The following is a 23,756-nucleotide window of genomic DNA, read 5'->3' on the forward strand; positions in this document are numbered from 1 at the left end:
TACCAATTGGCATGCAACCAAACTTAACAAATGTCACATGCATTCTATAATTATTTATTCTCCTTGAAAGATCTTGAATATATAAAATAATATCAATGGTTATAATTCTCCTGTCACTAAAACACAACTTTACCAAGCTTCCATTACCAAAAATCTTCAGTAAGGAGTTATCAACGAGAAAAAATTCTCCTCAACCATGCACTTTATATGTAGAAAACCTCTCCTTGTGAGGAATCATATGGTAGGAGGAACTTGTATGAAGAAGCCAAGCATAATTACTAGTGAATGAATTATTTTTCATAATTTTTTGTTACATATATATTTTTTTTGTTCATTTTTTAATATAAAGTAGTTGTAATTTGGACATAGGTCTATTCCATAATGCATTAATTTTTTTGTATGCATTTGATTTAACTTATTCTTTTTGTGTTGAAATGAGGATATAAATACCTAGGGAAAAGATATTTTTTACAAATTGTTTTCTCTATTTTTTAAATTTTCCCCATGTGTGAAACACAATCCTTAATGTTCGATGAAAAAACTACATTCATAAGAAATAAAACATAAATATATTAAAAATTATACTATTTGGAAAGCTTATAACAAGAACTAAATATTTTAAAAACTAAAACTTCTAAATGAATTCATTTGACCCCCCAAAAGTTAATGTAAAAGTGGTTTTTTATCAACATTTTGATAGGTGTGAAGGAGACTCCATTGTAGATATGATTTAGAAGTAGAGAGGTTCTATCCAAGAGATTTTAATATAAGAGACTTTGATCTAACTCTTCTCAATTAATTACTTCAAATGGGACCTCTTAAAGCTTAAAGCATTACATTTTCTAAAAAATGTATGATTTCAGCAAAAATCAAGATGTACCAAAAAGTGTAACCCACTATTGTGGGATCACCCTAAAGCCTCGATATAGTTATCATCTATAATTCTGAAGAGTTTGTATGAAATTTTGGACACTCGAAGATTGACAACAAATAAAGAAGATGAGAAATTGAAGATATATATATATCAGTTAATTTGTGTGTAGTTATAACTAAGGAGGAGATTGACAGATTACTTCGGTTAGCCAAGGATAAATTTTAGAGTAAGCACAAAGTTAATAAGATCATGTTCAGTAAGATTTATGAAATTTCTAAAGAAACAAAGGAAATATGGAGATAAGTTATGCAAGAAAATCTAAGGTCAATCCGGTAAAGGATCTGTTGGCAATTGACACTCATCTGCCAAGGGTTAATGGCATTTTGGGTTGTCATTGATGGAACTTTGTCATCTTAGGGTAAAGGTTTCATTGTTTGGTTAACCGACATTCATATTGATTTACACCAACATAGACATTCACTTCATCTAGGCTAAGTCTTCATCCTGGTAACTTGCCCTAATCTCGGTAATGTGTATATGAAACCCGGTAATGGATAGGACCCGACTAAGGAAATATTTTGGTCTCGATTATGTCTTCATGGATTTTGGTGGTAATGTGTGATGGCCAGCATGGTCATTAGATTTATGTTTGATTTTTATTATGTTCCGGCAACCGACTATGTTAAAGTTAGAAGGATATTTAAGAATATCACCTCAACGATTGATCAGATGTGTGTATGATTGAATGGAATGCGAACTTTTGATTGTGAATATTTCAATGAGTTTTGGTATGCATTTTGGTCAACAATTGGAAGCGACTATGTGCAGTTTCATGGGCACAACATAAACAATAGGAGAACAGAGCATCAGAGAACCAGTATACAGAGAAGGATATTAGAGCATTCACCAGAACTTATATAGCATGGTGAGATGCTATTTACAAGTTCATTTTCATTTGTAAACACTTTGTAATGTATTGTAAGTCAATGAGCCTTCCTATTTTGTGTTTGAGTAGTGAGCTCTAGGCGGTTGGCCTTTCGGTATGTGCAGACCCTCTTATGTAATATTTATATACCTTGATCAAGTATATAAATATTATGGGCATCAGCGCCACTGTGGCGTTTCCCTTTGCATGGTTTTCCACGTATAAATCTTGGTGTTATGGTACTTCCTTTCTTTGTGTTATTTGGTGTATGCATTTTAATTTTATCTACTGTTAACCAGTTAATAAGGAATAAGTTCAAAAATAACTTTACCGGTAGAAAACTGATTCACCCCCATGCCCCCCCCCCCTCTTAGTGTTATCAGATTCCAACAATTGGTATCAGAGCTTGGTTCCTCAGAATAAGTTTAACCACTTGAGGAAGATCCAAAATTTGGAATCAAAAGAAACTAGTCTGCAACAACAACTTAGACTTTCTCTTGAAGATCTTGATAATGAGAAGATGGAGAATAGTAAATTGAAAAGTGAACTAAAACAAGCCAAAGAACACATCATTTCAATGCAAGGAAAGCTTTCAGCTGTCAAGGCTAAGAGGAAGGAACTCTATGATCAATTGCAAAATTAAAACAATGATGAAGAAGATGCTATGAAGGATCATTGTCAGAATCTTACTCAGGAGAACACTATCTTGAAGAATGAGATGCAAGCCCTAACCATGAGAATCTGCAAAGAGATTGAGGAAAAAAAGAAAAATGAAGAAAACTTAGCTCAAGCATTAAAGGACAGATTTGAGGAATGCAACAGATTGACTCATGAGAATGATATGCTGAAACTTGAATTAGTCTAGTCTCAGAATAATGAATAGGAATTTGAAAGAAAAATTATAATCATGAGAGATGATTTGGTCACTGCAAATGAGTACAAGGAAAAATTTCTAGCTAGCTCTACCAAACTTGATGAAATACTGAAGAATCAACAAAATGCTAATGACAAAAGAAGTCTTAGTCATGAAGAAGGAGAAAGCTCCACTACTGTACAACAAGATCAATCATCTCGATAGAAGTAGAATCATGCCAACTGGAACCAGAAATCACTAGTAAGACAGCCTAATACTTACAAATTCAATGGTACATGCTTTGTTTGCAATCAATATGGTCATATGGCTAGTCAGTGCACAAATAGGAATCATGTAAACTAGTCAAGCCTAACCGACAACACTTATGTTAATGAAAAATTAGGGTTAACAGAGATAAAAGGGAAAACTAAAGTTATTTTATTCACACAGCGATTGAGTATTCAAGCGAGTGAATTTCTAGAGAATTTCAGAGTTCTAGAGCGATTTGAGAAAGCACTTTCTTTCCAGGGAATTTGGTCTCCCGACAGTATTTTCAAGGTATTTTTGTGTTTGCAGAAACCCTAGCTTTCGTGTTTGCTTGCAATGGCTTCATCTTCATCCATCATTGCTACTCCCTTGGTGGTTGATATCAAGAACTAGCCTCATCCCATTTTCAAGAAGCATCCATACAAATCCCTTTTGGACAAGCCATTCAGTGCATTTTTGAAGGTTTATCATGGAGTTCTTCACACTGAGGATATTAGGGCATACATCAACTGCAACATTGAAGAACTTGGTGGATATGAGTTGTCATGCATTTTCACTAAAAATATAATCATCGACAACTAGCTAAAACCGGAATTTGCACACTTGCAGAGGAAGGGTTTCATGTAGTTTATGTATTTCCTGACTTTTGATGAGGCGGAATGGGTATGCTATGTTTTGAGCTACATTCATGGAGAGTTCATCTGGTTGGACCAACCATACAAGATTACGGAGGAAGTCATCAAGAATGTCACCTGTTTGCACAAAATCGGAAGTGTTCCTGGCCCTAGACGTAAGTTATCTAACACTGAACTGAATAAACTTACCAATGCAACTTTTGACGGAAGATCTATGAGGGTTGATGATGTCAGAGACATAGATGTGAAGTTTGCAGCAATGATTATCGGTTATAAAGTTTACCAGTCAAACTGGTTAAACTTTGTCTTCCGTAACAATATTTTGGTGGCACATCAGATGGTAAAGGAGGATGCCCATTATGATCTATGCAGTGTAATGTTAAAATAACTCATGACTAACCTGCAAAACATCAAGCAAGAAAAAATGAATACCTTCTGCTATGGCTCCTTCATTATCTGTTTAGTATTTTACTTTTTGGGAACTATTCCCAATTTTGGTAAGACTTAGTTGGATTTTGACTGCCCAATAGCAACATAGATTGCTCAAATTTTGGATAGGCAAGGAGATAAGAAAAGTAAATCCAATTTATGGGCATTTTTCAAGAAATTTCAGGAGGAAATGAATAATAGGTCCCGGATTCCTAGATCTATTATAGAAAAATATAAGGATATTATTTGTTTTATGGTTGATAAAGATGCATGTATGATGGAGGCTCTGCAACCTAGAATGATTTGGATAATGCCTATGCAGAACAATTATTGTAGACACTGGTAGATGAAAAGGAAGAAAAAATTGGTACTGCTAAGGAAAAAGGACTTAAAGTTCATCAAGAATAGGTAGCTCTAGCAATTTAGAAGAAGTTGACCAGGCTAGTAGCATAAACATTGATAAGTGAAGGTATTCAGAGGACTAAGGTTGAGCAAAATGTCAAAAATTTGGAGGAACAAAGGAATAAAGAGTTGAATCAGAAGAGAAAAGAGGAAAGGGAAGCCCGAAAAGCAACTTAGGCCACACCCAATGTGGTCCCAGTTACATCAGAAACTTCCAAACAACCAGAAGATTCTTCAGTTGAGACTGCTAGTTAGACACCGATAGAGCACCCCAAGAAGAAATCTAAGGCAACCTGACAATATATGAATGTTTCTTCTCAAGAAGTTGAATCAGTAGAAATAAAGGAGGTTCCTAAGAAGAAAGGTGTTTTTGTCAAAGTGGTAAAGGAGAAGAAAGAGGAAAAAAATAAATAACCTATCAAGGAGAGTCCCCGGAGGCCAAAGATCACAATTGTACTTAAGAGAAAGCCCAAATCAGATGAGAAAGCCAAACCTAAATCTAAAAGGAAAACCAGTAAGAAGAAGATGAATGCTCAGGATTTGATTGAACAGATAGTAAATGATGGTAACTTAGATAATATTTATTCATTCTTTGATAATTTTGATGAGGATGACAAGAAGCAAATAGAAGAGGCTATTCTTTTATATATTGATTCATTTAGTAGGGCATTGATAGAATTGGAGAAATTTTTTCCTAAGGAGTTATATGATAGGTTAGAGGTCAGAAAGCTACATGCTCAATCTTTGGATAGGTAGATTAAGGAGACCGAATTGCTCAATCTTTGTTGTTCAATAACTCCTCTGAAAATGGATGATTTAATTAATAAAATAGGGTCATCAGAATTCAACCCTAAGTATAGAATAAACAGTCTTATGTTGGATAGACTAGAAGAGATCGGGAAGGAAACAATTGATATATGGGTAAGAATTATTTTGGGTCTAGGCTATGAGTTGAGTTCCAGTTTTGTGCAACCCCAGAAAATTTAGCTGCCTAAGGATAAGTAACCGACAGACAAACAAAATGTAGATATTGAGAAACTGGCAAGCACTCAACCAGATACCACTGTACCGATTACTAAGTCACATTTTGTAACAGAGGACATCCCGACAGATATTGTATGGATAGCACAGGATACATAGAAAGATGTAAATAAGGATAAAGGTGGAGAGGATACTCAATTTTTGGATGAGGCACAAAGTGGCGAAGCCACCAGTGCGCATGTGCTAAAGGATACAAAAGTGATCTCACCAGCTAATAAGGGTAAGGAGACTATGGTGGATCTCTCCTTCGACTTGGCAATTGACACTTTTTCCATAGCTAAAGGAAATTTACCACAACTTTCCATTGGTTTTGACAAACCCTACCATAAAATCTCACCAGTAGAGAAGATTTTGGCAGCAGCAGCTCTTCAGGAACAGACCACTCAGGAATTAGCATAGGAAGAGTTAAAGGACATAAAATTGATTGAACATAGTTTTGAGGTTTTGAACCAGTTAGTCCCAGAATTTCATGCTCGGGAAGGTGCAAGCTCTTCTAGTAAATTAGAGGAAATTATTGATTTCATTCCAAAGCCTTATGATTCTTTATTGAATATTTCACTAACAGAGGCTAAAGAAAATTTCGTGGTGGCTTGGAAGCTAACATTTTGGCAAATGATTGAGATTGATAAGGAGAAACTTCAGACCTGTTTGAAATCAATTGATGTAGATTTGACTGAAGGAGGTAGTGTTTATAAGACTTGTCTAGATTTTGATAAGCTAACCGGCTCCATAGACAAGCAACTATCAGACTGTAGGAAAAACTTAATTTAGATTTCTAACTCCTAGAACCTGGCATTTAATTTGACAAATTCTTTGGATGGTCCAGTTTTTATGGTTATGGATCAAATCAAATTTTGAAACTAGAAAAGGATAGGGACATAATAATAAGGAGAGAAAATGAGCTCTCAAATCTGATTGGTCCCTGGCTTTATAATTTATTGTTTCACAAAATAGAGTGTATTTCTAACTTGCAGAAGGAGGATCCCACTACTTCAGAAGAGATAGTGTATTATGCCAGTATCTTAAACAGTTTCATCTCTATTCCTAAATCTCTTAAAAATGGTTGGGATAATTACTTTTCATTTTTTAAGAATATGTATGCACATATTTTGAAGTTTGTATAGAATCGGCTCATGTTTATAATTGTACATAATTCTTTGTGGGCACCCTACTTTGTCATTGATGTCAAAGGGGGAGGAATAAGTGACAAATGTATATATTTCTTAGGGGGGGGCATCAGATGTATATAGAAGACTCATGTATAGATCAGGAGGTTATGGATTTAGTGGCAATTTCACGGATGGTATCATTTTTCACATGAATGTTGCCATCAATGCCAGAGGGGGAGATTGTTGGCAACTGACACTCATCTAGAAAGGATTAATGGTATTTTGGGTTGTCATTGATGGCAACTCATCATCTCAGGGTAAAGTTTTCATTGTTTGGTTAACCGACATTCACATTGCTTTACATTGGCACCTGCACTGGCATTCACTTCATCCTGGCTAAGTCTTCATCTCGGTAACTTGTCCTGATCCTGGTAATGTGTTTATGGAACCCGGTAATGGATAGGACCTGGCTAAGGAAATATTTTGGTCCTGATTATGTCTTCATGGATTTTGGTGGTAATGTGTGATGGCCGACATGGTCATTAGATTTATGTTTGATTTTCATTATGTTTCGGCACCCAACTTGTTTATATTTCTCATTAAAGCCGACATGGTTAAGTTAGAAGGATATTTAAGAAGAGCACCTTAGCGATTGATCAGATGTGTGTTTTATCGAATGGAATGTGAACTTCTGATTGCAACTATTTTAGTGAGTTTTGGTATGCATTTTGGTCGGCAATTGGAAGCGACTACGTGCAGTTTCACATGCATAGCATAACCAGTAGCACAACATAGCATCAAATAACCGGTATACAGAGAAGGATATTAGGACATTCACCAAAACTTATCCAGCATGGTTAGATGCTATTTAGAAGTTCATTTTAATTTGTAAACACTTTGTAATGTACTGTAAGTCATTGAGACTTCCTATTTCATGTTTGAGCAGTGAGCTCTAAGCAGTTGGACTTTCTACATGTGCAGAACACCTTATGTAATATTTGTATACCTTGATCAAGTATATAGATATTGTGGGTATTATCTCCACCATGGTTTGTCCCTTTGTAGGGTTTTCCACATATAAATCTTGGCGTTATGGTGTGGCCTTTCTTTGTGTTATTTGGTGTATGCATTTTAATTTTATATATTGTTAACCAGTTAATAAGAAATAAGTTCAAAACTAACTTTACCGATAGAACATTGATTCACCCCCCACCCCCCCCCCCCCCACCCCCATAGTGTTCTTGGAAACCAATAGGATCAAGTTGAGCAGCCCAAGGTGGATGCACTTTCAATTCTGGAAGTGCATTCAGTTGAGCAGACAATGGGTGATACTAATGTTTTGAATGTTCAATCAATAGATCATGTAGAAGCCAATTCTCTGGGATAAAGTAGAATGGAGAGTGATGCAGGTGTTGGCGAAGCTGATATAGAAGATAAAGTGGAGATCCCTCCATCACCTGAAAAGGAAGTTGTTGCAGAGGAAAATGTGGAGAAGATTGAGGTTAAGGTTGAAGTTAGAACTAAGAATGTGGAAGGTAAGCAAGTCATTGTTGACCTAGAGTTTATACAAGGACCAATTAATCTTGCTTCTCTATCTCCCATTGAGAAACTTCATTTGGCATCTTTTTCTCAAGCCAAAGTTAGCGAAGATCTTCAAAAATCTCACACTGAAGATAGTTTGTTAATGAACAAGGTAATCAATAATTTTGAGAAGTTAATGCCCTCATTCCAAAAGGATACATCTGATACTTCATCCGGGAAATTGAAAAATCTAATTGATTGTATTAATTCTCATTTTGAATCTTTTGAGAAATCTGCAGAGTTTAAGGTCAGGATTTGAAACTAAAAGGCTCAACACCTTAAAGAAAATGATATAAAATGACAGACCCAGATTGAGTAATTGTGTGAAAATCATGCAGGATGCAATAACCATAGGTAGAAACTTGTATAAATCTTGCTTATCCCTGAGCAAGTTCACTGCAGATATTGAGAAGAAGTCTTAGGAGTACAAGAATCACTTGGAAAGCATATCTAAGTTAGTTGATCCATTATCAAATTCTTTGAGCCAACATGAAAATCAAGTAATTTCTTTTCCTGAGAAGATTTGGAGTCTAAGCTATGATCAGGAAAGGACAATTAGCAGAGTTGGAGAACTTAGGAGTCATATTGTCCCTACGTTGGATGTAATGTTGAATTCTCTTCAAGATGCTCAGAGTGTTCTCAAGACAGGTGATCCAGACGATCTCAGGACCACATAAGTGCAATCTTATCTTCTTAGTGGATTTTAAACAGTTTTTGAGAATCTGCAAAAGGGTTTGAATAGTCACTTGGACTCTTTCAAGAATTTTTATGAAAATATTTTCAAGTTTTTGTGAAGATTGTACAACATTTTTGGCCTCAATTCTTGATTTTTGGTATCTTACCTTTGTCATTGATGTCAAAGAGGGAGTGTATAGGAGTGAAAAATATTGATCTAAGGGGGAATTCCTTAATTCTTTGATTCTTTGATTCTTTGATTCTTTAGAATCTGATGATTACATTTTTTATTGCAATGTATATATTTTGGTTTTGATCCGACACTTAGTCATTTTTCACTAAATGTTGTCATCAATATCAAAGGGGGAGATTATTGGCAAGAGACACTAAAGGTATGTTTTGATGTTGTCTTTGATGGCAACTCATATAAGTATTGGCATCCGCACTTCATGATTTCATCATTTCAAAAGATTGAGTAAATATTGCTTGAGTCTGGCAAGGTTCAATAAGATGAATAGGGTATCCAATAGAGTGTATAGTATTTTGGTTGGCGAATTATTGTGGTTTAGTATTTTTATTTTTAATTTTTGGGAGATGTGTTATGGATATGCAATTTACCTTATTCCAAGTTTATACCCTCTGGTGATAAGTTTTGTGTAAGTTAGTAGATCCAATAATCATGTATTGGTTAGAACAATGGTTATCAGTGGTAACATGTGATGATTTAGTTTTTGGATTGATTTTTGCAGTTGTTTACATTTTCTAGGTTGATTAGCCAACTTGTGGGAAGCATGTGGACATTTTGTTTTGGTCTGCTTAATTATTTTTGGATCAGATTGAAGTCGACTTGTGTACACATTTAATATTTAGTGACGTGTTCTAGAAGGTGACTTGGTGGTGACCTAAATTGGTGATGCAGATATATAATACAAGCTTATTCGATCATTTTGGTATTTGGTTATTGTGTGGGAGTGTATGCGCGACTGTGTGCAGTTTCATGTGTGCAAGGTAAAGATTGATGCTCTGGTCTATTGTAGAGAAGAGTAAGATATGTTTTATACTTAACTGAAACTATACTTAGGAATTTGTTGATGCTACTTCATAGTTCAAAACACATTGTAATCTCTTACAAACATTTGTAAGGTAGTGAGCCTTTCGGGTTGCAGCCCTTTCTTGTAATTTGAGCAGTGAGCTCTAAGCAGTGTACCTAAATGCATATGCATTCCCCTTATGTAATATTTCTATACTTTTCACATAGTATATTAATAATGTGGGTTATAATCCCACCATGGTTTTTCCCTTAATCGGGTTTCCATGTAAAAATCTTGGTGTTATGGTGTTGTTGATCTTTGCTTTGTTTTTATGCACTTTAATTTCTTTCATATGCATTAAGTGGTTTAATGAATAAATTGTCAGAGTTAAAAATTGTAGAACACTGATTCACCCCCCCTCTCAGTGTTCATTGATTCCAACTCTCACATGCTTCCACATTGTGATACTTGTTATAAAGATAATATTTTTCTCCTCCAATCTTTACCATCTATGTTTTAGTAAAATCTAGACCCTTTGTTTCTCTATGAAAAAATATATAAAGTGAATCCTCTCCTGTCTCTTCACCATCTTCATATGCTTTAATCTTATGCTACTAGTTTCATTTCCAAGATTGTCATATTGCCAAGGTTGTGCTACTTGGAGAGCTATCCACATATCAATAGTCCCTCAAAGAGAAAATCAAATAAGAGGGGTGTCTCACATTAACTCAATCAAGGAAGAGAAAAAGGTATAAACTTGTAATTTTTTGTATTACTTTCTTCATTTCTTTATTGAATTCCTTTTTATTTACAACCTCTTCAATGGTATCATAAAATAAATATGTCCAATACATCATCAACATATCAAAAAATATTGGAGATTGATACCTTTCCAAATATTAAAAATGATGAATTTTGATACCTTGTTAAGGTATTGAAAAGGGGTGTCTACAAGGGTACCCCTAGCATAGCATGAATAAACCAAGATGCCTCAATAATGAAAACAACCAAGGAAATAATTTCAAGTAACAATACATGGCATACACTAAAAACATTTAGAAGTCCAAAATAACTTGCTCCTATAGCAATTGTCACCAACACTAGGCAGATTAAGTTCCTTGGCCACTATTCCCATGAGAATAATAACAATTTTTGCTTCAACTAGCTTACTATCAAAATAAACTCTAAAGATATTGATAAGAGGTCAACAAGTTTCTTGAAGATGCATCAAAATGGATGTTTTGTTCCCTAAAACCTTTTTCTTGAGTTGATGCCTTGAGGCATCAATTAAAGAACCATACAACACATTAGTATGGCCAAGTTTAGCCTCATCCAAATTTATGTACAAATTAGAATATTTAAGAATTTAATTATTCAAAATGATGCAAAATTTTAAATAAATTATTTTTATAAACCAATTAAAATTTTTATTCTTGAATATTAAAAAAATAATGATAATTTTTTAATAAAATAAAATAAAAATTATAATTAAATTTAAAAAACAATCTACAAATGACTATATAAAATAATCAATTATCCTTTAAAATATACTCTACTCTTTTAAAAAGTGATTAACTTTTATTCCACAAAATTCCCTACACAAACTAAGAAAAAATACCACTAAACAAATATCTTATATATTTAAACGACCAATCAAATATAATAAAGTCTTTTGATACAAACAACCAATTGTAATCATACAAACTTTCTTAACAATTATAAAAAAAGAAAAAATATTAAAACTGACTTGTTTAAAAATAAAAATATCCATCCATCCTATTTACCATAACCAAAACTACACAACTACTCTAGAAAAATAAACTCAGCAAAACATTTATTCAAAATTTAAATAGTTTGTGACAATTTTCAAAATAAAATAGCTTAAGGAAAGATGTTATATATCTTATGTTGTATTCCAAATGGAATATACATTATCTGCTATAAAAACTCGATCTCAATGTTAAAATTATTAGCTTTGATTTTATTCCAATCTTCCCTGCCTTCCGTTAAACTTTCCTTTAACTGACCACTTGCCTCATCAACAACTATCCTCTTTAGTCTCGTCAGCAGCTCAAGTCCCTTTGGAATTTTTTTCATCCCCGGACAATCACATATATGTAGTAGTTGAAGACGTTGCATTGCTCCCACCTCCAATGCCGGCAACTCCTCCACAATAGGGAACTGAGCAATACGCAGCCTAACTAGCTTAGGAAATCTCCCACTCTCGCCAAAGTTCTTCGGAAACTCTCTGCATCTCGAATCTCCCATCAAAGTCAATGTCTGTAGGTTGGGCATGTTTTTGAGAGACATATAACCAGTGCACTCGAGCAATGAAAGTTCTGTCAAATTTACCATATCACATATCCAACTTGGCACGGAGAAACGACAAAGGCCAAGTTGTTGAAGATCTTTCATAACATTCATTTTCTGTGGGAATGCTGGAAGATTGTATTCTTCTATGTCACCCTTCCTTTCAGGAATGTCATTCTGTACCAGAAGAACTCTCATCCTCACAAGACCCTCAAGGATACCATCTTTTACACTTATCAACGTACCTATATCTTGTAAACGAAAACTTATTTCCTGAAGATTAATCAAATTGCCGACGTCTTTAACATTTAAGAACTGATTCTCTTCCATAGACAATGGGAATACCTCTGACCTCAGGGTCCTCAGACTCACGAGATTTGATAATCCTTTGGGTACATGACTGTTAGAAAGTTCTTCAGAGCAGTTGTTTATATCAAGATGGGAAAGAGACTTCAGTTCACCTATCCAGTTAGGCAGACATTGTATGCTAGTGCATCCAGAAACATCAAGATACTCAAGACTCTTGAGTCTTCTAACACAATATGGCACCTCCCTAATTTTTGTTTGAGACAAATTGAGAACCTTTAGAAGCTTCAATCTTCCGACACATTTTGGTAGTGTAGAGATCGTAGTGCTACTAAAGTCGACAATCCGGAGCACTCTGAGATGATCAAACAAGCATTTTGGAATACTTGTAATAGCTGGATTGTGAGAGAATGAGATAGTGCGGAGAGATCGTTGGCGGTCAAGAGAGCTTTCTAAAATTGCATTTGTAGTTATACCCTGTTTAGACAATAGTAACCTGCGGCAGCTTGTTTTTTTCACTGGAAGATTAAATTCACACTTATGTTCTTCACTTATATTAACAACCAAATCAACAAACAAGTCATGAACGGTGTAGCAAGCTCCAACTCTGTCTAATTCAAACAGACGCTATCCACAAGTTTATCAAATATTCCTGATTTATTTCTATTATACTTTTCATTGTAGAAAAAGAGATCTTTGTGTCCTCTGGAAAGAAAGAAAAATAAGTAAAACAAGCTTTGAGATAAGGAGGAAGAGATGTGTAGCTCAACTTGAGGATCTGCATCGTGGAATCATCTGCCCCTGCTACATCTTTTAATTTTCTCAGTTTTGACTCCCACATCCCCAAGTCCGAACAGCTTGCCAAGGATGCCGCAATTGTCTTAACGGCCAGTGGCAACCTCCCGCATTCTTCTACAATTTGATCTGCCACGCTCTCCAGATGCTCAGGCGGCCTATTTTTCTCAAGACCCGGAAATGCAAAAAGGCAAAACAGCTTCAAGCTGTTCTCTTTGGATAGGAGTTGCATCTCATACACATAAGCATTTATGTGTGCAGCAACATCTCTACTTCTGCTGGTAACCAAAATTTTACACTGATTATTTCTTCCAGTGGGAAGACCGAGTCTTGATATCAAGTTACCATCGACACTACTCTTCCACACATCATCCAGAACAATCAAACATGTTTTGCCATGCAACCCAGTTTGTATCATTTCAGCTGCTCGGAAATAAGTTATCTGATTGTCTATTTGTAAATCAATGTTGGAGGCCAAGTCAGACTGTATCTTTCTAAGAGAATAAGTCTCCGAAACAGAAATTTAGGCAGAATGCTTATACCCACCTTTGACTCTGTCGTAGACATTCATCAGAAGGAATGTCTTCCCCAGGCCGCCCATACCCACGACGGCAACAACACCAACAGCAGGATCCTCTAACAATCTCTCTATTTCCTTCACCTTGTGCTCCACACCCACTGCACGTGACTCTTCCTCCAAGGCATTCCATCCTGTCATTCCTCTTTATCTTTCAGAAGTACTAGTTGAAGCCTGATTCGAATTCAACACCTGACGAACAAGACTGAGCTCCCCTGCCTTTTTAATAGCAGAGCTCATCCTATCTTTTAGATCTTTAATCCTCTTACCCATCTTTCGCCGGAAGATTGATTGACTAAAGCAGCGGAAACATGATGATTGAGTGGGCTTTGTATACAAAGGCTCAACAGCGCACTCATCAACAATATCTTCTGCATCAAGAGTGTTAGGGTTCCCATAGATACTGAGAGGGGGTGAATCAATATCTGACCGGTAATGTGTTTTTCTTAATACAGAACATGCAGAACATAAAGTAATAGTGTACCGGTATGCAAGAATTAATGTAATTAACAGAATCAAAAACATCCATATGAAAAAAACATCATAACACAAGATGTTTAACGAAGAAACCTGGTGTGGGAAAAACCTCGGTGGGATTTGTGACCCACAATATTCACTTACTGGCCAATAAGAAAATATTACTTACAATAGGGGCCTACACATGCAGGAAGGCCAACTGCTTAGAGTACACTGCTCAATAAGAAGTCACACTGACTTACAATGAGGATTATGCAAATCCAATGATCTGTACTGCTTTACAATAGCATCTTCAATGCCAGATTCAGTACCAGTTCTCGCTCTGTTCTGTACATATACCCTTGACCTACAATTCACACATTAGGTGTGCCTTATAATTTTCTTTTTGCTTCCTATCCATATCCTACAAATGTTTACAATGATCTCTTTTATATAGAAGAGTCATTTTACAATTTGCCAAGTCGGCTTACAATAATAAACAAAATATTACATATCAAAAATCCTGTCGGCCTCTGTGCCGGTATACATCTTTTCTTCTGTGCCGATGCCTGTGTCGGTGTAGAGTGATCTTGCTGATGCCGGTATAATGTCTTGCTTGAATAATGCTTTACCGGTATAATGTGTTGCCGGTGCCATAGGATTGCAAGGTTGCCATCAATGACAAAACCTTCAATCACACACAATGTCTCATTGGAGTGTCCATATGCCAACAATCTCCTCCTTTGGCATTGATGGCAACACTCATGAGAAATTTCAAAAAGATATCCAAAAATGTGTTGACAAAAAATGTTACCAAAAATGTGAGAACTTCCCCTGAGCATATGATCCCTGTGTTTTTTAATTTTCTCATCCTACTGCTCCCCCTTTGGCATCAATGACAAGACCTTCAATCACACACAATGTCTCATTGGAGTGTCCATATGCCAACAAAGAGCAATATCGCTCACTTCTGACAGCCATCGTTTTGCAGAAGCATTAAGCGCGCTTTGCTGGTCTGCAGCTTGTAGATAATCATAAATATCTGTGAGCTGCGTCTGCAACCATTCAAAGTCCTCTCTGAATTTGAGAACCAGCTTTGCTTCATTCACTACCATCTCGCCAAGCTTTCCAACCACGGCTTTGGAAATCTCAACAACAAATCCTTCAGCCATCATTGATTTGTTACAAGCTCTGGACTGAAAAAGAGATTAGGATTGAATAGCAATGCGATTCAAACTTGACTGAATGTGAGTATAAACTCTTGCAACTCTCTAAATTTATAAGAAAATGAGGCTTTTGGTCCACTAGAATGGTGAAGTCTAGTTTTAATGGTTATGTCATGTTCTGGAGCTGGTTGTTTGCAGCTGCACTGCATAAATAAATGCCATGAAATAACCGCATGACAGCTGTTTTTCTCACTTATAATTAAAATCTGTGGACGACTATTTACCTACACTTCTTTTCATTCTTGTTGATGAATAGATGTTTCCCTGAAAGTGAAAAAGTACGAATAACCACACCTTTGTTTTATTAAGTGCAGTCTTTCGATTTTAAAGCAGATAAATTTAAATTTGAGTTCTGCGTTTTAAGAGTAGTCGTTTACCACAAGGTCAATTTAGGTTTACATAATTATTGGTATAAAGTTATTAACAATAGAGAATGGTGACATTATGAAATTAAATCTAATAAGAATTGAACAGTTTTGTGATTATTTTTTATTAATAATAATCAATTTTAATTAAAAAATGTTTACTCAGTTTGTGAACATCTACTTGTCAAATAGAATAGTTTCTTTTACAATTTTTTATTTTAAAATAGTAATAAGTATTTATTAGAATTCTATATGTATATTTATGTGGAATGAATATCTATCTTATTCATTTGAAATATTATAAATGGATATTATGGGCATCCTACCTCCGAGACATTATCATGTGCCTACTTATAAAATCCATATTACCATTAGGGACATTTTGGCTTTTATATGCTCATATTCTTGAATGCCAAATTTATGGCATATGCATATCCTAGTGCTCTTTGTACGTAAACAATTTTTCTTATTCATGAAGGGTCATATCACCACTTTTGCACAGCCCATGCTAGACGCAAATCCACTTTCCTTGATACCATCTATAACAAGCAAATCATTTGATAGATATTATTTAGTTCATAATAAAGTATTTACTATTGGAAATATATTGATAAATACATCATTAAGCATTAGGCAAAAAGAAGGTAATTATAGATGTGTTTCTTCATAAGTATTAGAGGTAAGTCCATGTAAAGTGTTGTGATTTAGGTCTAAGACATAAGAAATAGGGAGACACAATTAAAAATAGCTATCTTTACTTTTAGCTTACATGAGAATACAAATTAAAAATGATTATAACTAAACAATATTTTAAATCTATTATAATACATTCAATTAAAATTGACTAAATTTTTTTTTTCCAAACTTCTATAAAATTTCCATCTAATTTTTATAATATTTATATAAAACTTAAATAAATAAAATATAATTACAACCTCATTCGTCTTTCTTCTACCTACATGTTTAATACTGGACGGTCGTCTCCTCTTCGGACTCTCATTAATTGTTTAATTAATTTAGATTATGTAGTTGGTATTATGTACCTGGGTACATTAATGGTTGGACCTCAAAATTTTAAAAATAGCACATGGAAATTTAAGGGTGTGCATAGAAGTCAGTCATCGCAGTCCATAAAGTAATAAATAAACACACATTTTATTCGTTAGAGAAAATGAAGGAAATGGTAAGAAGAGCGATAGGGCATTAAAATACAAAATACTTTAATGATGCGGGACAGCTAGCCATCACTTCATTGATCAAAAATTTGAGTATGAATTATTTTTGTATATAGGGGAAGAGCATCAGTAGTTGAGCACCCTAACTTCGTGGTTCTCAAAATCTTATGTGGTAATTTCAAATCACTCCCAATTTTTTATAGTATCTTACTTGGCAAGTCCCCTGCTTATAACTAAGTTTTTAGCACCACATCATCAAGTATGGTGCCACATTAGCATGTTTTTTGCCAAGGTGTCCAAAACAACCCCCCAAAAAAGTGAGACCAATAGGCATGTAAAAGAGGCCCCAATAGTTGTGTATCCGATATGGCATCACCTAATTGGTTACTTTTTACAATATTAGTACATTTCCTAACAACTATTGGTACATTTTCTAACAAAAAATGATATTTTATGTTTCAAACAATAGGTTTTTTTTGTTCAATTTTTGGAACAAAAAGTATCAACAACCTTCACAAAAATTGGTACATACTCAACTATTGATGCTCTTCCCCTATACATCACTTTAAATCCGAGGATGATTTTTTACCTACCACCAAATTGTTACTGCTTAACATTTATGTCCATTAATTTTTACCAGCGCGTGGTGAAGTGAAGAGCGATAGGGCATTAAAATACAGAGACTTTTGGCATGGAAAAAGTACTTCAATAATGCGGGGCAAGTAGCCATCGATTCATTCATGGAAAATTTGAGTACGATTACCAACATTCTATTTAAAATCTGAGAATGACTTCTTACCAACAAATTTTTACTCCATATTCATTTCCATAAAACTGAAAGAATATGAATAACAAACAAAAATAAAAATAAAACTCCTTTCTAAAGAAAATCAAAAAATTTAAATACAAGATTGTTTAATCTCATTTTCATATTGTACTAAAAATAAAATAAATATAAGTGAAATTTTTAAAATAAAAATAAATTGAATTAATTTAAATTAAATAAATTCTTAAATTCTTAAATTTGATTTTTTATATAGTAAACAAGTGTCACTTAATGACTAGTATTATAATGTCGACATATTGTAATAAAATATTTTTTTATGAATTCATAGATAATAAATAAATTATAATATAATATAGTATTATATAATGTAATGTAAATATTATTTTGAAAATAATCAATTTTAAATCATAATATTGAATAATATTATTGGTATATTAACAAAAACTAAGAATATAAAACATTTATTCAAAGTTTATATGTGCTAAAAATACAAAGACATCAAAACACTAACATATATATTAGTGAAAAATTGTTGAAAATAGACTACGTACCTCTTAAGAAAAAAGAATAGTTCTAAAGTAAAATAAAATAATTTTTATAATAATAATTGAGTTAATAAAATAACTTTTTAGGTTTAAAAAAATATTAGAAATTTCATTCATCATAATTGATAATAAAAGTATTAGCATGGTCTATATTTACATTTTTTATTTTAAAATCTTACAATCTTAAATTTACAAGTAAAATAATAACCTAGATTATGATCTAAGGTGGAAAATTGGTGAGAAAAAAATATTTGTAAATGAGTGGTAAATTTGATAAGAAAATTTAAACATGCTAAATATTATATTAACCTACCTAAAAAATTGCCTAAACAAACTCATTCAGACAGTGGATGCTGAAAATCTGTTAATAAGATGTAAATTTTCCAAGCCAATAAGATTGTTACAAAATAATTTTTATAATTTAGAAACTTAAAAAACACACATCTTAACTTTATAGAAATTAAAACATGCATTAAAACAAAAATTTCATAGTCCTAATTAGTGGAGAGACAATTGAATAATAATGAGTTAACAAAAAACAATGGCAATTGATTGCCATAGTACTAGCCTAACGACAAGTACAAATAATGTAAATAAAATGAAATAAACAAAAATAATAGTTTATATTAAATTGATTAATAAATATTGATTAATGAAAATTTATTTATTTTTAAATTGTAATAGAATGTAAAATAAATTCTTTATACCAATTAATTTTTATTAATAAATTTGAACTAATAATAATTATTTTATTTATATATATTATGTATATATTTAATTAATTAAAACATTGTGTATATAGTATACATTTATAGAGTTAGAAATAACATTATTAAGAAGTCCATTATCCAATAATGTCATTTTCCAACCCAACATATGACCAAATATAGTAGGAAAATGAGAACAAATAACCATCCATTTTTTCTTGGACATAAAATAGTCCCGAAATACATGTTTCAAATTTTTTGTATGATGACAAAATGGGCATTTGACAAGAATAAACCTTAAACATTTCAATCTTTCACCGATTAGGATTTTAAAATGTAGAAGCTTCCAAGCTAAAATTTGAGCTCTAGCCTCTACTTTAGAATTTCAAATGTGAGCACTTAGTGTTTTCCACATTCTTTCACGAAAATCAAAACTCCATTTCAGGTTAAGTCTTGGATTAAGAACCATATTAGGAAGAAGTTTCAGACATATTTTCTTAAGAGGGCAACAACAAAATTGATATTAATCCAACTACATTCAGTCTTTAAAGAAATTACAAAGTGGTGTACAAATTTTCATAAGAAGCTCTATAGGGACAAGGGCTTTAACAAAGATAGCACCAAGTGGTTGTCCATGATACTTCACAAGCTTATTCCACCATATGGAGGAGGTCCCATTCTAGAGGCAAATCCATCAACAAGCATATCATTTGATAGGCATTATAATATCACGTTAGCTCATAATAGAGTATTTACTATTGGAAATATATTGATAAATACATCATTAGTATTAGGCATAAAGAAGGTAACAATGCTAGTGTTTCTTCTTAAGTATATGGAAAATGTTGGATTAGGTCCAAGACATAGAAAACAAGGAGGAGAAAAAAAGCTATTTTTTACCTTTAGCTTACATAAAAATACAAAGAAAAATGGTTGTAATTAAAAATATGATATTTTGAAAACCTACTACAATACAAATGATTAAAATTGAATAAAATTTTATTTTTCAAACTTGTGCATGATTCTAATCTAACTAATATAATATTTATATAAAAATTATATGCATATTTATATATTCTTAAAAAGATATAATAATATTAATAAAATATAATTATATCCAAATAAAGAAATGCTAAAAGAATACATTTTGTAGAGAACAAAATAATTGAACCGCAGTCCTACATCATCTTTTCAATTGAAAATTTCATCTCGTTTTATGGCTACCTTATTAAATACACCATACATGTTGCTTTCTTGACCTTTTCTTTAATTCCTTTTTTTAAACTACTGAAATGTCGTTTCCTCTTTCCACGTTCTACCTAACCAGGTATATTAATAGTGAAGAACAATGACACGTCCACGACAATATAATTCGACAGTTTAGTAACGACAAAATATAGCATCTTCGGTCGATATTTAATTGCTGGTTGCAAATACAAAAATAATTTTTTCGATGTCTTGGTCGTTGATGACTAGGTCAAGGTCGGCTTAGATTTGACGTCCTTTCTCCATTAATTAAGTTAATTGCATATTTTGTCACGGCTGACGTTGCTAAGCAGAAGAAAGGCCGGTTCAGATTTGACGTCCCTTCAAATATTTAAATAATTATAATTATATAATAATGTAGATTATATGATATTATATTTTTAATCGAATTTAAAATTTCTTTTTATAGTCTTATGGAAACTAAAACTAAAATAAATTTAAGTTTTTTCCTCAACTACATATCCCAAGACTCACTAAAACTTTATCTCCAATATTTAAGAATGAACATAAGTATAATTATCCTATTTGCCTCTAATCCTTAATGATATATTATTCAATACTTTTCCATTATTGAATATTTTATGATAAATTACCATGATATGATCATGCTTATCAAGTGACATGTTCTCTAGAAATAGCATCAAGGGAGGTGTATTTGCCTCTGGAGGGCAATGCAAAAGTGGTGATGTGACCTTAATGGCTTAAAATATTTGTGTAAGTACAAAGATCATTGAGATATACATATGGCCCTAATGTTGGAACGAAGAAAATGAACACATAAAGATGAAATTAAGGTAACATGTCCTTAGTGGCAACATGGAGTTACATTGGAAAATGGTAATATGTAGGAGAACAAATGGCACTCATCGTGTATGGGTATGATAAGGTAGCATGGATAGGTGATGTCAATGAGGGGGATGCATGATGTCTTTGATATAGAATTATAGAAATGGTATTCAATTTAAAGGGTGTGATGCTTGAATATAAAGACATAACAATTTATAGTAGTAGAAGGGAATGATTTCCCTAATGTTTATATGAATACGTAAGATATGGCTAACACTACGATTACTTCTCATTACACGTTTCTTAACATTTATATTCACAAGATTTATATTCTTTTGTTACAAGTGTAAGAAATTTTGATGTTATTACATTTATTTATATAATCTTAAATAAATAAATAATAAAAATATAAATATTTAATTATAAACAAATAAAAATAATAATGATATAAAATTTCATATTATTTTAAACATTATTCTAATTAAAAAATAATTCAATAATAAATCAAAATGAACGCAATCCCTTCCATTATCTTAAATATTAGTTTATTACATATTGAGAAAATGTCAAAGTATGAAGAACAAAACAAATCATCCTTGGTGAACCTCTCAAATCAATAAACAAATTGTATCGAAGTCTTGGTTGTTGATGACGAGACCCACGCTGGTTTTCGATTTGACGTAGTTTCTAAATTAATAATATCAAATTAAATTAATTGCATGTTTTGTTATGGCTGACAAGGAAAATGGCCCGTTCAGATTTGATGTCAATTAGCAAACAAGTTCAAATCATCAAATGAAGTTGCGTGAAGATAAAACAATGGTCATGCAGTATTATTAAAAATAGGAAGAAAAGGTGACAGAAAGCAACGATAGAGAAAAGATCAAAGATTTTATATTATTAAATATGAAATATTTAAAATTTAATAGAAAAAAATGATTTAGAATCGTGAGTATATGTAGTTCAATTATTATTATTTTTCTTAAGATAAGTATGATTCAATTAAATGATGGAATACGAAACTAAAATAATTTTGATCAAATTTTTTAATTTATATTATTTTTCAATTCTTAAAATATAAATATTATTTTATTTGATATTTTATTAAATATTTTTTAATAATTTAATATAAATTATTAATAATAATGATTCTATAAAAAAATTGTCAATATAAATCCTTTTCAATTCTAATATTTTACTTATAAAATATTTAATATTATTTTTAATTTGTCAATGATTCATATTTCATAATTAAATAAAATTATTTTTTATCTATTGATTTTGTTTTTAATAGAAACTTATTTAGTAATCTTAAATGGAAAATGTGGTGAGGACTCTCCTCTCCCAAACACCTCTTGTGTATGAATTACTTTCATCAATTAAAACTATCTTGAATAACTTGAATATAGATACCTAGCGCTTATCTTCTGTAATGGAGATTTTTTTTTTTAAAGATAAATATCCTATACTCTTTGGATTATGTAGCTATGGGTAATGGGGGTTATAAACTTCTCTGCATTATGAATTTTCCATTTTATATTGAAGACTATAATTTAATTTCCCTAGGTAGTGATGTTTATATTGGGTCATGACTAGGGTCAATTGTTCTTCAAGAAGTAATTGATGAGTCCCAATAATAGTACAAATTATAGAAATCATAAAAATTGCATTATTTGGGTTTAAAATATTTTATCATTATATATAGTTTTTAATCATTTTTTAAAGTTGAAGTACAACATTTTTTAATATATAATAAGAATATTTCGATAGTTTTTTAAGCAAAATGTAGAAAACATATATATTTATATTTATAGAGTATATAATAATTACAATTAGTTATTATTTTATTTTAAATGTAATTTAATTAATGCATTTTGTTCTAGGTAAATGTGGTCACGAGATTACTCCCATTTTCATTAAAGACATATAAGATAAAAGTAGCACCTTTCAACATACTAGATAAATATAACATTTTAGATTATTAACTATTGGATGAATCATAAATAAAATGCCCTAATTTATGTGCTTCTACATATGTTTTTTCTTTGTTGTCTAATATTTATATAATTATTGATGGATTAATTAGGAAATTGTTAAGTTATTTTATTAATTAGATCTTTTAATTAATTTATTCACTTAAGCTAAACTTAGGTTCTCTTTATCTTTTATTCCTGTAGGCTAATAATAGCTTCACTTAGTTGAGCTAATCTGTATTTCTTTGAGTTAAATTTAGTATCCTAATTTTAGATTAGGCTTCTCTTGATTTATATAAAGCAAGGAATTCACTTATTGTAAACTATCTAATTTCATTACAAGTTAATCCACATATTACATTCCTATTTGAATCAATTCTCTCTCATGGTTGCATAGAATTAATCATGGCTTCCTCTCTTCATATGTGATATGTGTTTTTCTTGCAAGTGATTCATGGGGTTGTGGGGCTCAAAAAAAAATCCATCATGGTATCAGAGCTCTAGATCTACAAATTTCTTATTTATTTTTTTAGAGAGCAAAACTCAAGGAGAAAAAATGGCTCATCTTCATGAAAAACAATTTTTGGATTCTCTTCACAACCATAAAAAAATCATCTAGGTCACTCTTAGTTTGCCAAGATACATCGTATTTTTCTAGAA

The 23,756-nt window shown here is 32.3% G+C and overlaps 1 protein-coding gene across 1 annotated transcript; it reads right to left on the reverse strand.

Moving 5' to 3' along the window:
• Positions 1-11,760: 11,760 nt before the first annotated feature.
• On the reverse strand, positions 11,761-13,951 carry LOC131032924 (putative disease resistance protein RGA3). The gene is made up of 3 exons (XM_057964026.2): positions 13,780-13,951; positions 13,171-13,683; positions 11,761-13,049 (listed from the first exon to the last, which is right to left on the reverse strand). Exons 1-3 carry the CDS (start codon positions 13,949-13,951, stop codon positions 11,761-11,763), a joined length of 1,974 nt encoding a protein of 657 aa, XP_057820009.2.
• Between the last annotated feature and the right edge of the window lie 9,805 nt (positions 13,952-23,756).

This window comes from Cryptomeria japonica, chromosome 4, assembly GCF_030272615.1.
Source record: "Cryptomeria japonica chromosome 4, Sugi_1.0, whole genome shotgun sequence".
NCBI lineage: Eukaryota > Viridiplantae > Streptophyta > Pinopsida > Cupressales > Cupressaceae > Cryptomeria > Cryptomeria japonica.

Bases quoted from the DNA above. Each gene is read 5' to 3' on its own strand.
- LOC131032924 (XM_057964026.2), bottom strand. From the start codon at position 13,951: ATGACAGGATGGAATGCCTTGGAGGAAGAGTCACGTGCAGTGGGTGTG. The intron at 13,684-13,779 runs GTGGGTATAAGC...ATTTACAAATAG, and splicing joins TGTCTACGACAGAGTCAAAG to ACAATCAGATAACTTATTTC. The intron at 13,050-13,170 runs GTTTTACTTATT...TGTTTGAATTAG, and splicing joins TCCTCCTTATCTCAAAGCTT to ACAGAGTTGGAGCTTGCTAC.